General features: G+C 39.4%; 1 protein-coding gene across 3 annotated transcripts in view; it reads right to left on the bottom strand.

The window, feature by feature from the left end:
• Positions 1-17,203, bottom strand: part of LOC127844181 (retinoblastoma-like protein 1) — a 130,490-nt gene that overhangs the window by 19,024 nt on the left and 94,263 nt on the right. For all 3 annotated transcript variants that reach the window (XM_052374240.1, XM_052374241.1, XM_052374242.1), the window contains 6 exons: positions 10,159-10,279; positions 5,817-5,994; positions 4,802-4,897; positions 4,376-4,542; positions 3,362-3,604; positions 1,298-1,477 (listed from right to left, as the gene is read on the bottom strand). In XM_052374240.1, the coding sequence (XP_052230200.1) occupies positions 1,298-1,477; positions 3,362-3,604; positions 4,376-4,542; positions 4,802-4,897; positions 5,817-5,994; positions 10,159-10,279 (985 nt within the window). The remainder of the gene's footprint in view (positions 1-1,297; positions 1,478-3,361; positions 3,605-4,375; positions 4,543-4,801; positions 4,898-5,816; positions 5,995-10,158; positions 10,280-17,203) is intronic.

The raw sequence follows: 17,203 nt of genomic DNA, 5'->3' as shown, positions 1-17,203 counted from the left end.
CTTGACCGTTGACCTAGTGACCTCAAAATCAATAGGGGTCATATGCGGGTCACGATCAATGTACCTATGAAGTGAAATAATCCTAGGCAAAAGCGTTCTTGAGTTATCATCCGAAAATCATTTTACTATTTCGGGTCACCGTGACCTTGACCTTTGACCTTGTGACCTCAAAATCAATAGGGGTCATCTGCAAGTCATGATCAATCTACCCATGAAGTTTCATGATCCTAGGCGTATGCGTTCTTGAGTTATCATCCGAAAACCATTTTACTATTTCGGGTCACCGTGACCTTGACCTTTGACCTAGTGACCTCAAAATCGATAGGGGTCATCTGCGAGTCGTGATCAATGTACCTATGAAGTTTCATGATCCTAGGCCCAAGCGTTCTTGAGTTATCGTCTGACAACCACCTGGTGGACGGACCGACCGACAGACCGACATGAGCAAAGCAATCTTCTTCAAAGGAGGGCATAAAAAACAGCAATAAGACAAAACCCAAGTACTGGTACATAGATTGTCAGAAATATGCATAAACATTAGAAATTGTTTACAATTTTAACTGGGATCACAACAGCTTACCAAAAGACATCAATAAAAAACAATATTTAATGACAAAAATAATCCATACAGTATCAAACTAGACCTTAATCATTAATTACTTACATGTTCACAGATTTTGGCATGTTTTGAAGTTTGTGTTTAAATGCTTTAAATTGATAAATGTAAACAACAGGACTAAAGAGCTCCATTATAAAACAAGTATGAAATTAAAGAAAGAAAAATAAGTAAAAAAAATTTTTTAACCCCACCTGGGATCGAACCACTGACAATTGTATTATGAACCAACTCGGTCATTTCTGATGATACTGATAACAAAAATATTGAGTTGTGATAATAGCATCATCGGTGTTGCTATAAATATATCCTCGGTTAAATAAACTGCCGCAACACCCCTTAACACTGTAATGAAAATAGTTTATATATGACTAATTGATATTATATGTGTTTACCAATGACCAAAAGCCAATATAATTGAATATCTAATCAAAAGTTATGGAAGGATATTGAAAACAGGATGATGTAACAATTAACAAAGTGAAGACTATTTCAGATAAGAGCATTAAACATATTTTAAATAGCACTCTTTTTGCTAATTGATTTATGTATTGTTTTGCTTAGGTTACAAAAATAACATTCAGTGTATTTTAAATATTGGGGAAACAAGCCCTTATTCCCATAATTATTGACCTTATCTACCATTAAAATCAGCATCAAAACATGTCACTTGTTTATCACCTTGGCAATGATGTAGACAGCACACATGATGATCTGGTCGAGGTGTCGGTCTCGCAGGAGCTCCGTGTTGTGGACTATCACGTACTCCAGGCACGTCCACATCTTCTTGTGAAGATCATCATCCTCAATGCCCAGTCTCTCACATAGGTCACGCAGTCGAACGTGTGCAAGATGGTACACCTGCACAACATTGAACACAAGAAAAACGGGGCTAAATGCTTCTGCGTAAAGAGTTGTCCCAGATTAGCCTGTGGTTTTGTGGAATTCGTTCAAAGGAAGTCTCTTCTACACAAAAATAAGTTTATGCGTAAAGTGTCATCCCTGATTAGCCTGTACAGATTGCACAGGCAAATCTGGGACGACACTTTACAAACATGCATTAAGCCCATGATTCAGCAAAAACTGATTGCCAAAATTCCTAATTTCACATTCATAAACATATCAAAGTCAATAAACCGTAAAAGTTTTAGCAAAAGCCACCAATTATTTAAATAGGAGTAAAAACAAGAGATTGCCAAGCAATATGGTCCCCTACCAGTGTAACTCCACTATTGTCAGTGAAAAAAATATTATTTTTTTTAGATTTGTTGCCATAGCAACCAGAATTTTTGACGTAGGCACAAAATGAAATGACGTGCATAATCTCCATATTGCCATCTATCCATGTTTCAAGTTTTATGAAAAATATCAAGAACTTTTAAAGTTATCGCAGGATCTAGAAAAGTGTGACTGACAGACAGACTGACAGACAGACGGAATGCAAACCATAAGTCCCCTCCGGTTTCAACGGTAGGGGACAAAAACAAGCTTCAGGCAACAAAATATTATAGTTTTCCACATAGCGGGTGCCAACGCTTGGCTGTGGGTGCAGTTTTGAATAAATGAAAGCTGGTCAGAAGTAAAGGAAACAAGATGTGTTTGTGAAACACAATGTCCCCCTTTATGATGTTTGACCTTGAAGGATGACCTTGACCTTGTTAAGGATGACCTTGACCTTTCACCACTCAAAATGTGCAGCTCCATGAGATACACATGCATGCCAAATATCAAGTTGCTATCTTCAATATTGCAAAAGTATTCATAAAATAAGTGATTTGGGCCACATATATTTGACCTCTGACCTTGAAGGATGACCTTGACCTTTCACCACTCAAAATGTGCAGCTCCATGAGATACACATGCATGCTAAATATCAAGTTGCTATCTTAAATATTGCAAAAGTATTCATAAAATGAGCAATTTTGGCCACATATATTTGACCTCTGACCTTGAAGGATGACCTTGACCTTGAACTTTCACCACTCAAAATGTGCAGCTTCATGAGATACACATGCATGCCAAATATGAAGTTGCTATCTTCAATATAACAGAAGTTATTGCAAAATGTTTAAGTTGGCGCAAACAGACCAACAGACAGACCAACAGACAGGGCAAAAACAATATGTCCCCCACTACTATAGTGGGGGACATAAAAAGGTAAGTGGCGAGACCTTGACCTTTGACCTAGTGACCCCAAAAAGGGTGTGGCATGTAGAACACATCAAGGTGCATCTACATAGGAAGTTTCAAAGTTGTAGGTGAGAGCACTTTGCTTTTAGAGCCTAGTTTTATATTAGAGGTCACAGTGACCTTGACCTTTGACCTAGTGACCCAAAAATGGGTGTGGCATGTAGAACTGATCAAGGTGCAACTACATATGAAAGTTTTAGCACTATGCAGACAGCGGACTCCCCGCTGGCTATGACAATACCTTGGGTTTTCGCCGAAAACAGCCAATCTAAAAAACACACAAAAGGGCCAAAAACTATGACAGCCAAAATTCCTCTCTTTCAGATCATCTACACATTTAGGTAATTTAATTGTAAACAATTGAGCGCGTTCCAACCAATAATTGACGAAGAGTTGAAAACACAAACTTCATGGCACAAATATACATACAGACAGACATGTGCAATTCTTTATGCCTCCCAATCAATGGGGGGCATACAAACATAGAGCATAAATATGTAAGGAAACTCAAAAATGGCAATTTTTGCTTCATAAAATAAATCCACTTTAAATTACCTTTCTAAAGAAGATCGCCAGTGATCCTCCTCTCATGGGCTTATTGGCAGGGTTCCCTTTCTGGTCCTGCTGTTTCTCGGCTGTCCCCTCCAGGGGGTTCCCAGCCTGGGAAGCCCCATTCTGCAGCGAGGGGTGTCCCGGTGTGTGGACCACAGTGTTCGAGGTCTCACTTCCTGTCCCAGCACCGCTGGAGCCCGCGTCAGATGAAGCCATGTTGGACGTAATCACCTGGGGTATGAGAACCTGTCAAGAAATAAAGAGGATTTTAGTTTCTTACCAGGGCCCATTTGTACACTTAAATATAAGGTACAGACAAAGGAATGAGTAAAAATACATCCATGGTTTGAATATATTAAGCCCACCAATGCTGATTATAACAGTGCATTCTTCATGAAGAATAATGTAAAGTTATTAAATACCAAGTTTGTTTCAAAATTAAAGCAATTTTTGACTATTCCAACTAAAAGAATATTATTTTTCTTAAGTCTAGAAATGGTTTGGCCCAGAAAGACTGATATCACATACAGAGCAAGGATAACAATGTGTTTGCTTCATTTGGCGTCTGAATGTCTATCCATTGTTCTCAATTTTAAACATGGATAACATTCTCCCAACAGGAGCTTTGTCATACCCAATTACACCCGACTTGAATTGTTACCGTAACCCATAATATGATGGGATTGTAAAGGAAGCCGTTTGTGAGATCACATGAAGACACCAACAGTGCAAGTGTAATGAATTTTATTGTAATAATAGGTAATTGCATTAAAAGAAATAAAATTAAAATCCATACCTTTGAATACTTGTTTATTAAATTGCAATACACAGCATATTTAACTGTGAGGGCTGTATTTACAGCCTAAATTCTTAGCAACAAATAAATTACCACCTATTTTCAGTTATACTATCTAATACATTTTCATAATGTTCGACATCATCATAAGCCCGAGACCAACAAAAAATGAGTTGTAAAAACTAGATTTTTCCTATATCAAAATGACTATTGCCTCTAACCTGTTTGCCATCATGGGTGATGACCTGCTGGAAAGAAAGCACATGGTGGGTCTGTTTCTGGGTGGTGATGGAGAACGACTTCAACTTCTGACCGGCCTTACTGTAGATCACCGTGTCCGCAAATCCAGAATTCACAGCATCAGCAAGGCTTGCACCTGTGCCTGAACCTGCAGTGGATTGCTTTTGCTTTATAATTTACGGCCTGCCCCCTTTTGGATTAGGAAAAAGAGCGCAATAAACATGACCTTGGGAAAAATAGAACATTATTATTATGATTCTAAATTACAGTATTCCAATTGTTTATAAATGCATGTGTATCGAGCTTATTGAAAAAGTTTGGCTTCTGAGGGGGGGGGGGGTGGGGAATTAAATTAAGATTTTTTTTGGAAAATGATACTTTTTGTTTGGGCTCAAAAATTCACTGACCTGTGCCAGTGGAGAACAGGCGTCGCTTGGCGGATCCCGGGGACGGGGAACTGAACCTGTCTGCAGCCGACGGGCCTGTCGGGGACATCAACGGATCTAAGGAGCAGACACAAAATCTAATAGTTGACTCAGTAACCCTCAGATGAGCATTTTGACACATTAAAAACTGTTTTAAAATGAAATTAAATAAGAGACTTTTCTCAATAGATTAAAGTTTTAATGCTTCATTTCCAACCCTAGGATGCTGATGAGTAGCAAACAGCATAAAACATGAAGTTACTCTCAGGCTGTTCTGGTTTCATGTTGGTTGCATTTAGCCATTTTCACTTTGCTGCTAAGGGTGAAAGGATTAAGTGTGATATAATAGAGAGTTATGTTAAATTGTGTATATGTTTGTTAAATTGTGTATATGTTTGTTTTGTTGGAAAGAGCTTTTTGAAAAGAAAATTACAAACCAATTTATTTAGTAAGCACATACATAGGTCTGGAAGTAGAAAGCAATTTTATTCACTTTTTTCTTAGTTTGAAGAACTAGTTTTTGTTAAGAATTTTTGTATCAAAGTGAAACTCTTTTATATAAATTGCTTAATTTAACACTAATGAAATTGGTAGAAAAAAGTAGTGTATGTTTTCATTATATTTATCATACTGCATGGTTAAATAGGAAAACACTTTTGTGTAAATTAATTTCTTATTGTTTTATGTTCTACTCTTGATATGCATTAAATCTTGGGACCTAGCACAAATGGTAGGGACCAATGGCTTGTGCCTCTTTATAGTTTGTATCTCTGTAATCTGTTAACCCTTCCCCCTCAAAACCAATGTGAAAATGGCTATATGCAGCCAGCATAAAACCAGAACACCCAAGGAGCTACTTGCAGTCTGTTCAGGTTTAATGCTGTTTGCTGCTTATCAGAACATTCGGTTCTGAAATAAAAGGGTTGAACAAAGGAATAAAATCAGCTGAAAGGGCCTTGTAACTTGTGCTACTAAGTTGATGACTACATTCTTGTACCTTTATGTGTGGACCGGTCAAGGACTATCCGGCGCAGGCTCTTGTTGGCCTGATCACCTGTCGAGGGAAGGGCCACCTCCATAGAGAGGGGAACCCTGTCGGGCGTCTGGGCCTTGATGGCACCCCACAGGGGCGAGTCACTCTGCCACGCCTGACACTCCAGGATGCTCTCCTCAATCTGATAAATACACAAACTGGATACAATGTTCGCCCATGTAAAGATTTATTTATTGACTTTGACCATATTCAACCATTTAACACTCAGATACACATTTTTACACGTTTGTAGTGGCTTAGAAAATCAATGCATGTTACATTGAAATTACAACCTTTCTTAATCCATTTAAGTTGTATGCTTTATTCCCTACCCTAATTTACTCATTATCAGCAAACATCAAAAAGCCGTAACAGATTGCTAGTAACTTGCATGCTGTTCTGGTTTGATGATGGTTGCATGTAGCAATGTTAACAGATTGCTAGTAACTTGCAGGCTGTTCTGGTTTGATGATGGTTGCATATAGCAAGGTTAACAGATTGCTAGTAACTTGCAGGCTGTTCTGGTTTGATGATGGTTGCATATAGCAATGTTCACTTTGCTTCTGGGCAGGAAGGGATTGACAGTATTTCCAGCATATCAAGGCGGCCAATTAACCTTCTAACACTTTCCCTGAGTAAGCTGCATTACAAGAACAAAGTGCACATGTCTGTCTGTATCCCCCTGAGTAAGCTGCATTACAAGAACAAAGTGCACATGTCTGTCTGTATCCCCCTGAGTAAGCTGCATTACAAGAACTAAGTGCACATGTCTGTCTGTATACCCCTGAGTAAGCTGCATTACAAGAACAAAGTGCACATGTCTGTCTGTATCCCCCTGAGAAAGCTGCATTACAAGAACAAAGTGCACATGTCTGTCTGTATCCCCCTGAGTAAGCTGCATTACAAGTACTAAGTGCACATGTCTGTCTGTATCCCCCTGAGTAAGCTGCATTACAAGAACAAAGTGCACATGTCTGTCTGTATCCCCCTGAGTAAGCTGCATTACAAGAACAAAGTGCACATGTCTGTCTGTATCCCCCTGAGTAAGCTGCATTACAAGTACTAAGTGCACATGTCTGTCTGTATCCCCCTGAGTAAGCTGCATTACAAGTACTAAGTGCACATGTCTGTCTGTATCCCCCTGAGTAAGCTGCATTACAAGAACAAAGTGCACATGTCTGTCTGTATCCCCCTGAGTAAGCTGCATTACAAGAACAAAGTGCACATGTCTGTCTGTATCCCCCTGAGTAAGCTGCATTACAAGTACTAAGTGCACATGTCTGTCTGTATCCCCCTGAGTAAGCTGCATTACAAGTACTAAGTGCACATGTCTGTCTGTATCCCTGAGTAAGCTGCATTACAAGTACTAAGTGCACATGTCTGTCTGCATCCCTGAGTAAGCTGCATTACAAGAACAAAGTGCACATGTCTGTCTGTATCCCCCTGAGTAAGCTGCATTACAAGTACTAAGTGCACATGTCTGTCTGTATCCCCCTGAGTAAGCTGCATTACAAGAACAAAGTGCACATGTCTGTCTGTATCCCCCTGAGTAAGCTGCATTACAAGTACTAAGTGCACATGTCTGTCTGCATCCCTGAGTAAGCTGCATTACAAGAACAAAGTGCACATGTCTGTCTGTATCCCCCTGAGTAAGCTGCATTACAAGTACTAAGTGCACATGTCTGTCTGTATCCCCCTGAGTAAGCTGCATTACAAGTACTAAGTGCACATGTCTGTCTGTATCCCCCTGAGTAAGCTGCATTACAAGTACTAAGTGCACATGTCTGTCTGTATCCCCCTGAGTAAGCTGCATTACAAGTACTAAGTGCACATGTCTGTCTGTATCCCCCTGAGTAAGCTGCATTACAAGAACAAAGTGCACATGTCTGTCTGTATCCCCCTGAGTAAGCTGCATTACAAGTACTAAGTGCACATGTCTGTCTGTATCCCCCTGAGTAAGCTGCATTACAAGAACAAAGTGCACATGTCTGTCTGTATCCCCCTGAGTAAGCTGCATTACAAGTACTAAGTGCACATGTCTGTCTGTATCCCCCTGAGTAAGCTGCATTACAAGAACAAAGTGCACATGTCTGTCTGTATCCCCCTGAGTAAGCTGCATTACAAGTACTAAGTGCACATGTCTGTCTGTATCCCCCTGAGTAAGCTGCATTACAAGTACTAAGTGCACATGTCTGTCTGTATCCCCCTGAGTAAGCTGCATTACAAGTACTAAGTGCACATGTCTGTCTGTATCCCCCTGAGTAAGCTGCATTACAAGTACTAAGTGCACATGTCTGTCTGTATCCCCCTGAGTAAGCTGCATTACAAGAACAAAGTGCACATGTCTGTCTGTATCCCCCTGAGTAAGCTGCATTACAAGTACTAAGTGCACATGTCTGTCTGTATCCCCCTGAGTAAGCTGCATTACAAGTACTAAGTGCACATGTCTGTCTGTATCCCTGAGTAAGCTGCATTACAAGTACTAAGTGCACATGTCTGTCTGCATCCCTGAGTAAGCTGCATTACAAGAACAAAGTGCACATGTCTGTCTGTATCCCCCTGAGTAAGCTGCATTACAAGTACTAAGTGCACATGTCTGTCTGTATCCCCCTGAGTAAGCTGCATTACAAGAACAAAGTGCACATGTCTGTCTGTATCCCCCTGAGTAAGCTGCATTACAAGTACTAAGTGCACATGTCTGTCTGTATCCCCCTGAGTAAGCTGCATTACAAGAACAAAGTGCACATGTCTGTCTGTATCCCCCTGAGTAAGCTGCATTACAAGTACTAAGTGCACATGTCTGTCTGCATCCCTGAGTAAGCTGCATTACAAGAACAAAGTGCACATGTCTGTCTGTATCCCCCTGAGTAAGCTGCATTACAAGAACAAAGTGCACATGTCTGTCTGTATCCCCCTGAGTAAGCTGCATTACAAGTACTAAGTGCACATGTCTGTCTGTATCCCCCTGAGTAAGCTGCATTACAAGTACTAAGTGCACATGTCTGTCTGTATCCCCCTGAGTAAGCTGCATTACAAGTACTAAGTGCACAGGTCTGTCTGTATCCGAAAACTGCCCTCCTTGAATCAGAGGTAGGGAGAGAATTGATGAAGAAATGAGTCACGTTCTGAGAAAACTGGGCATAATGCATGTGCGTAAAGTGTTGTCCCAGATTAGCCTGTGAAGTCCGCACAGGCTAATCAGGGACAACACTTTCCGCCTAAATTGGATTTTTGCTAAGAAGAGACTTCATTTAAAAGAAAAATGTTAAAAAAAGCAGAAAGTGTAGTCCCTGATTAGCCTGTGCGGACTGGGACAACACTTAAAGCACATGCATTATGCCCAGTTTTCTCAGAACATGGCTCGAATAATTTCATGTCCAATCCCCAACAATCCCCACACAAATTATGAGAATGGAACCCACAAAAACAGTGTTTTGTCGTCTAAAACAACAGAGCTATCCAGCCAGACCCCACTGAAAACAGGCTGAAAATAGGATTTCCAATGAAAGATTTTTTTATCATATAAACTTTGATTAACCGGATAATAATTCCAATTTACTTAAATCTATGTTAACTGCTCACCTTTATTTTGTGTAAAGTATGCTGCTTTTGCACTTCCGGAACAAGACGAAATTATTACGCATTGAGCGTAATAAGTCCACACAAAATAGTTCGCATTAACTACTAGTCACCTGGAGGCTTTGAGCAAGAGACATACAAGTCTAGTTCTGGGAAACTGGGCTGAATTCATGTACCTTAAGTGCCGTTCAAGATTAACCAGTGAAGTCCACAAATGCTAATCTAAATCACTGGATTTTCATTTAGAAACAACTTCCTATATACCCATAAATTTCCATAAAAGATGAAAGTGTCGTCTCTGATTAGCCTGTACAGACTACACAGGCTTATCTAGGATGACACTTTACGCACAAGCATTATGCATAGTTGCTCCAGATAAAGGCTAATACAACAAGACTATTGCCAAGCAATATATGTCCTCTACCGGCTCCACCATTGTCATATTTTATTTTTTTGTGTATTTGTGACGTAGGAACAATATGAAATGACATTCATAATATTGCAATCTTTTTATGTTTCAAGTTTCATGAACAAATATGAAGAACTTTTACAGTTATCGCAGGATCCAGAAAAGTGTGACGGACTGACAGACATATTTAAACGAGGGCTGAACAGAAAACTGTCATATCTCCTTCTTTATTTAATATGATTTACAACAGTTTTCCGTTCAACCCTCCATAAGTCCCCTCCGGTGAAACCGGTAAGGGACAATAAGATGTGGGCTTACGTGATTCAGGTGCTTGACGACATCCCTGGGAAGGCCTTCCTCCGCTCTCACAATGAGCTCCACGACCTTGTAGAAATCATAGGGGCTGAGATCAAATATCTCTACAATCCATGGAAACATCCTGTAAGAGAATGGACAAGACTGTAGAAATCATAGGGGCTGATATCAAATATCTCTACAATCCATGGAAACATCCTGAAAGAGAATGGACAAGACTGTAGAAATCATAGGGGCTGATATCAAATATCTCTATAATCCATGGAAACATCCTGAAAGAGCATGGATAAGACTGTAGAAATCATAGGGGCTGATATCAAATATCTCTACAATCCATGGAAACATCCTGAAAGAGAATGGACAAGACTGTAGAAATCATAGGGGCTAATATCAAATATCTCTATAATCCATGGAAACATCCTGGAAGAGAATGGACAAGACTGTAGAAATGTTACGGGAGAAGATAAAATATCTCTGTAATCCATCAAAACATCTGAAAGATTGCTGAGGGAAGAAACATTTTGAGCAGAGGTTACATCAATTATTTAAATACCAATATAAAAGCACCATTTAGCTTAATTATGCTTTAATCACTGAAGTTTTAATTTATGCCTTAAAAAAACTCTTTATATATCATTTAGACATTTTAATTTATGTCTAAACAAAAACTCTTTTTATATTATTTGAGTAAATGTATACGAGTTGAATACTTGATTAGACATTTATATGAATGACTAAAAAAACTGTATAATTGTAGTGTAGTCCAGAAAATAAGCACCACAAAGGCTAACAATTTGGGACAAGGAAAGATACAATTACAATTAAATAAAAGTCATGTCCCCAGTGAAATGGCAGATTTAATACTGGTTTCTCTACTTACAGCACATAAATGGCAATTTGCAAGTGTTAATGACCATAAATGTGCCACATTGTGCAAAGAGGAGCCCAAGGACATATCAGGCAGTGAAGCTCCAGACATGCCTCTGCCTCACATCAGGCAGTGAAGCTCCAGACATGCCTCTGCCTCACATCAGGCAGTGAAGCTCCAGACATGCCTCTGTCTCATATCAGGCAGTGAAGCTCCAGACATGCCTCTGCCTCACATCAGGCAGTGAAGCTCCAGACATGCCTCTGCCTCATATCAGGCAGTGAAGCTCCAGACATGCCTCTGCCTCATATCAGGCAGTGAAGCTCCAGACATGCCTCTGTCTCTAATCAGGCAGTGAAGCTTCAGACATGCCCCTGTCTCTAATCAGGCAGTAAAACTCCAGACATGCCTCTGCCTCATATCAGGCAGTGAAGCTCCAGACATGCCTCTGCCTCATATCAGGCAGTGAAGCTCCAGACATGCCTCTGCCTCATATCAGGCAGTGAAGCTCCAGACATGCCTCTGCCACATATCAGACAGTGAAGCTCCAGACATGCCTCTGCCTCATATCAGGCAGTGAAGCTCCAGACATGCCTCTGCCTCATATCAGGCAGTGAAGCTCCAGACATGCCTCTGCCACATATCAGACAGTGAAGCTCCAGACATGCCTCTGCCTCATATCAGGCAGTGAAGCTCCAGACATGCCTCTGCCTCATATCAGGCAGTGAAGCTCCAGACATGCCTCTGCCTCATATCAGGCAGTGAAGCTCCAGACATGCCTCTGTCTCATATCAGGCAGTGAAGCTCCAGACATGCCTCTGTCTCATATCAGGCAGTGAAGCTCCAGACATGCCTCTGTCTCATTTCAGGCAGTGAAGCTCATTACATGCCTCTGTCTCATATCAGGCAGTGAAGCTCCAGACATGCCTCTGTCTCATATCAGGCAGTGAAGCTCCAGACATGCCTCTGCCTCATATCAGGCAGTGAAGCTCCAGACATGCCTCTGCCTCATATCAGGCAGTGAAGCTCCAGACATGCCTCTGTCTCTAATCAGGCAGTGAAGCTTCAGACATGCCCCTGTCTCTAATCAGGCAGTAAAACTCCAGACATGCCTCTGCCTCATATCAGGCAGTGAAGCTCCAGACATGCCTCTGCCTCATATCAGGCAGTGAAGCTCCAGACATGCCTCTGTCTCATATCAGGAAGTGAAGCTCCAAACATGCCTCTGCCTCATATCAGGCAGTGAAGCTCCAGACATGCCTCTGTCTCATATCAGGCAGTGAAGCTCCAGACATGCCTCTGCCTCATATCAGGCAGTGAAGCTCCAGACATGCCTCTGTCTCATATCAGGCAGTGAAGCTCCAGACATGCCTCTGCCTCATATCAGGCAGTGAAGCTCCAGACATGCCTCTGCCTCATATCAGGCAGTGAAGCTCCAGATATGCCTCTGCCTCAGTATATTCTGATGACGGGTCATGAGGAGTCCTATTGTCCGCTAATGAGACCATAAAACCGTGCATGACTTTAAAGGAGGTAAGCTCCTGACCAGACGGCCTGAAAGCTGGCCATATATCCCATATGACCCTTTTTCTTTCAATGTGGCATACATTGTAACAGCCAACCAAAACCCCATATTTAATATATCAACAAGAGCGCCGCATGACGGAGCAATATACGCCCGATTCGTGTGCCATTGGAGATGATACACTGATGATTGATGTATTTGTTTTGGAAATAAGCAAAAAAAACAACAACAACTTATATAACTGATATATTCATATATATGCATTGATATCAATAAGTGTACACTTAGTCTCATTTGTTCTCTAAAACACAATATTTAAATCATAATTGTTTAGACCTACATAGGTATAGAATGGCAGTATTTCCTGTACTGATATTACTTATCTTGAAATTAGTTCCCTAAAAACTGAAATAAATATTTGGTTTGAATGTTTAAATACTGTTTGCTTTTACATTTTATATCAGCATGAATACCAAGGCTGTCTGTAATTCACCTTTATAAGATGCTTATAGCGGTTTTTATTGCTATCAAGTTCGATAAGTGTTAAGCGGATGATAAATGTAAATGAGGTGTATTAAATTGATAATCATAAACCTGTATAAGGCATTTTGGCTGGGTCAATTGCGATGATAATGGACATGATGTAAGTTACAATAACCTATAACACATACTTGAAACCTTTTTAAGGAATAAATGGATTTTGCTTTTTTTTTAGGTAATGGGTCTCTATAAATGCTTTTATTCAACTTACATTCTGATTTGAATTAGAGTCCGGACAAAGTGGCGCCGTTGAAAATGCACTAATTGACCCTATGACCTAGTTTTTGACCCAGCATGACCCATATTCGGACTTGACCTAGATATCAACTAGATGCAACTACTGACCAAGTTTGGTGAAGATCGGATGAATACAATTTGAATTAGAGTCCGGACAAAGTGGCGCCGTTGAAAATGCACTAATTGACCCTATGACCTAGTTTTTGACCCGGCATGACCCATATTCGAACTTGGCCTATATATCAACTAGATGCAACTGCTGACCAAGTTTGGTGAAGATCGGATGAATACAATTTGAAATAGAGTCCGGACAAAGTGGCCCCTTTGAAAATGCACTTATTGACCCTATGACCTAGTTTTTGACCCGGCATGACCCATATTCGAACTTGGCCTAGATATCAACTAGATGCAACTGCTGACCAAGTTTGGTGAAGATCGGATGAATACAATTTGAATTAGAGTCCGGACAAAGTGATGCCTTCCGCCCGCCGCCCGCCCGCCCGCCAAGGGGTTTCACATAATACGTCCCGTATTTTATACGGGCGTATAAAAAGAGCAAATACAGACACTCTTCTCACCCTTTCTGGCTTTGATTTTGTAAATGAAGGAATAACTTAGGGATAAAGTATTGTTTTTTTACCTGAGGTTCCATTCCGAATGTCAGTAGGCTTATATGAATGGAAATTATTCAGTTTGCTGGTAGTTAGTACCAAATATAGGATTCAATTCATTAAAGCAAACCTTACTGACAACTATCCAACACAAAAGTCAGCCCCCTGAAAGAATGTTCAATGAGTCCAAGCAAAGCTCAAAATTATTCAATTTACTGTTAATATAGCAAGTCTGTATGGGTAAACATCCAATATCCAAGTCTTAGAGGGACTTGTTCACATTTTGGTGAAAAAATGATTTTTAAAATAATTGTCATATACTTTTAAAAGAATGTATGCATTATGTTTAAACAAGCCAAATAAGGCTCTTGACTAAGAAACATGTCTAAAATATTGGTTCATTCTAAGAAACATGTCTAAAATATTGGTTCATTAACAGATAATCATCATTTAAAATTGGTAAAATTATAGTGTTCCTTAATAATTGGAAAATACATTGATTGTTAGTATAGCGGTCATGTATCGCCAGTCAACTTCGGCTTCGTGGCACAGTGGTAACAGGTTGGCTTTTGCTTCCAGAGGACTCGGGTTTGCATCCGTGTAAGGCAATATTTGTTTTCATTTTCTTTTTAAGTATTAAAATGAGTTAAGACTATTAAAGACATTATAAGATTTGAGTAAACAAATTTTATGACATTAAAAACAAAAGCAACAAGAGCTGTCACCATAGATGACTTATGCCCCCTATAAACGCTTGATAGAAGTTATGAGCTTTTTTCGAAACCTAAACGCAGATTTCGAAACCTAAACGCTGACCTTGAACTCATGCATACCAAATATGAAGGTTATATCTCAAGGGACATAGAAGTTATGAGCATTTTTCAAAACCTAAACGCAGATTTTGAAACCTAAAAGTGGACCCTTACTTCAAGGTCACAAGGGTCAAAATTATTGTGCGTATGGAAAGGCCTTGTCCATATACACATGCATACCAAATATGAAGGTAATATCTCAAGGGACATAGAAGTTATGAGCATTTTTCGAAACCTAAAAGCAGATTTTGAAACCTAAACGCGGACCCTAAGTTCAAGGTCAAGGTCACAGGGGTCAAAATTTGTGTGCGTATGGAAAGGCCTTGTCCATATACACATGCATACCAAATATGAAGGTTATATCTCAAGGGACATAGAAGTTATGAGCATTTTTTGAAACCTAAACGCAGATTTCTAAACCTAAACGCGGGCCATAAGTTCAAGGTCAAGGTCACAGGGGTCAAACTTTGTGTGCTTATGGAAAGGCCTTGTCCATATACACATGCAGTCCAAATATGAAGGTAATATCTCAAGGGACATAGAAGTTATGAGCATTTTTTTAAACTTAAACGCAAAGTGTGACGGAAAGACGGACAGACAGACGGACAAACAGTCCGATCACTTTATTCACCCTTTTCTTCGAAAGGGGGCATAAAAATCTGTGTACATGTCCCTTTCATGGGCCCAATTAAAAAAAATTGCCAAAAGTATTTCTCATGTCAAACAACTCCATTCAAAGAAGCAGTTTTTAAACATTTTTGATACAAATGCGCTGTATAAAATTATGGAAAATTTACATTTTCAAGCTCAAACATTTTGTGCTGAATTCATCTATTTAATATAACCTAAATTGTTCATCAAAAGCCCAGCCAAAACTAGCATAATTTATGTTATATGTAACTTATATACATACCAGTAGCTATCAAGATCAATAAAAACTCAAACAGCAAGCTGACACATGGGAATTCTACGCTTAAATAATAATGATGACCAGCATTGCTGACCATATGAGATTCTTGGTAATTCTATTATGCTGAGACTATTCCTTATATGACACGTATATAAATCAAATATGACTTTGGTGGACATTCTTTTCCACAAAAAATGTTACACAATATGTCCATAGGCAAGATAAAAACTGTTTTGCCTGTTTAGCACCAGTACTTAGTTCACTTGTATCAATAAGTGGGAAATGCCTTACATGACGTAGAGGTAGGTATTGTTGTTTTTTTCACCATTTTGGGAATGGGGCTGGCTCCCTTTGAATTGGGATTTTTTTGAAATTTTTACTTAAATTGGGAAATAAGTATAGTTGTTGTTTTGCTAACAAAGGCTTTAAAACTGAAAATTAGTGTTTTCAATATTTTTATTTATTAAGGTTCAACTTATAGAGCTGGATGCAGGAACTGATTGTTGAGATCAAACAAAAAAGATTTGTTTTTTTATTTTTTTTAGGAAACCCCCATTTGGGGAAAAATATATACGTTTTTTTTTATTTGGAATGTGGCCAAATACTAGTTGAGAATTTGAACGATAAACAACACTGGTAGGAGTGAATTTCCTGACCAAGCCTTACTTTTGGTTATCAAGCTATGTGGTAATCAAACCCATGCTCTTAGGTATGTAGTCCAGTGTTCTACCAACAGAAATTCAAAACCTCTAAGTCCCTATCTTTCTTATTTCAATCAATATAAGACAAATGATTAGTGACATCAAAACAAAATGTGCTCTAATAACCATAAAATATTTTTATCCAAATATCTCACAAACATATAAAATACAGATAATTATTTTTACAAGGTAAGTTTCAAGCAGAACAAAGGCAGATAACTTTGAAAAAGTAAATCAATTTTGCAGACTCATCAGATAATACCGGCAGCAACTTGTGGAGCCTTTTGTAAATAGAGCTCTACTTATTTAGCAAGCTGAACTATTCACTTGTTGAACCTTTGGCCTTGAGTGCAACCTTGACCTGTCACCAAGATGCGACACACATTCTCCACATGGTAAACATCGTTGGTGAATTAACTTAATTGCATGATGAATGGTGCTACAAGCAACAAACGGATGTACACATTACCGTAATTATTCTATGTTTCGGACACCCCATTTTTTAGCAAAAATAATTATTTTTCGTGACTCTAAATTTTTGGACACACGAGTTTTCGTCCATAATTAATGTCTCTAAGTTTTCAGACAGTATATTTTACTGCGCTATTTTACCAAATTTCAGTCCTGTTTTCGATATCTAATGAAACTTTGATCATGGGGTTTTACAACCAGATTAACATCATAAAACATGGCAGGTGCATGCATAAGGGCAACGGACCATTACATTTGCGTTATTGGGTAAATAACCTTATAAACCGGTATTAAACACTGGTTTCGCCCGAAAGCATAAGAGTTATGACAATTACCAGGGGTAGTGCCAATTAACAGTTCATTTATATACCGC

Source organism: Dreissena polymorpha, chromosome 9 (assembly GCF_020536995.1).
Source record: "Dreissena polymorpha isolate Duluth1 chromosome 9, UMN_Dpol_1.0, whole genome shotgun sequence".
Classification (NCBI taxonomy): Eukaryota; Metazoa; Mollusca; class Bivalvia; order Myida; family Dreissenidae; genus Dreissena; species Dreissena polymorpha.
The sequence above is the reverse complement of the archived record's forward strand: the minus strand, read 5'-3'. Positions and strand labels throughout refer to the sequence as shown.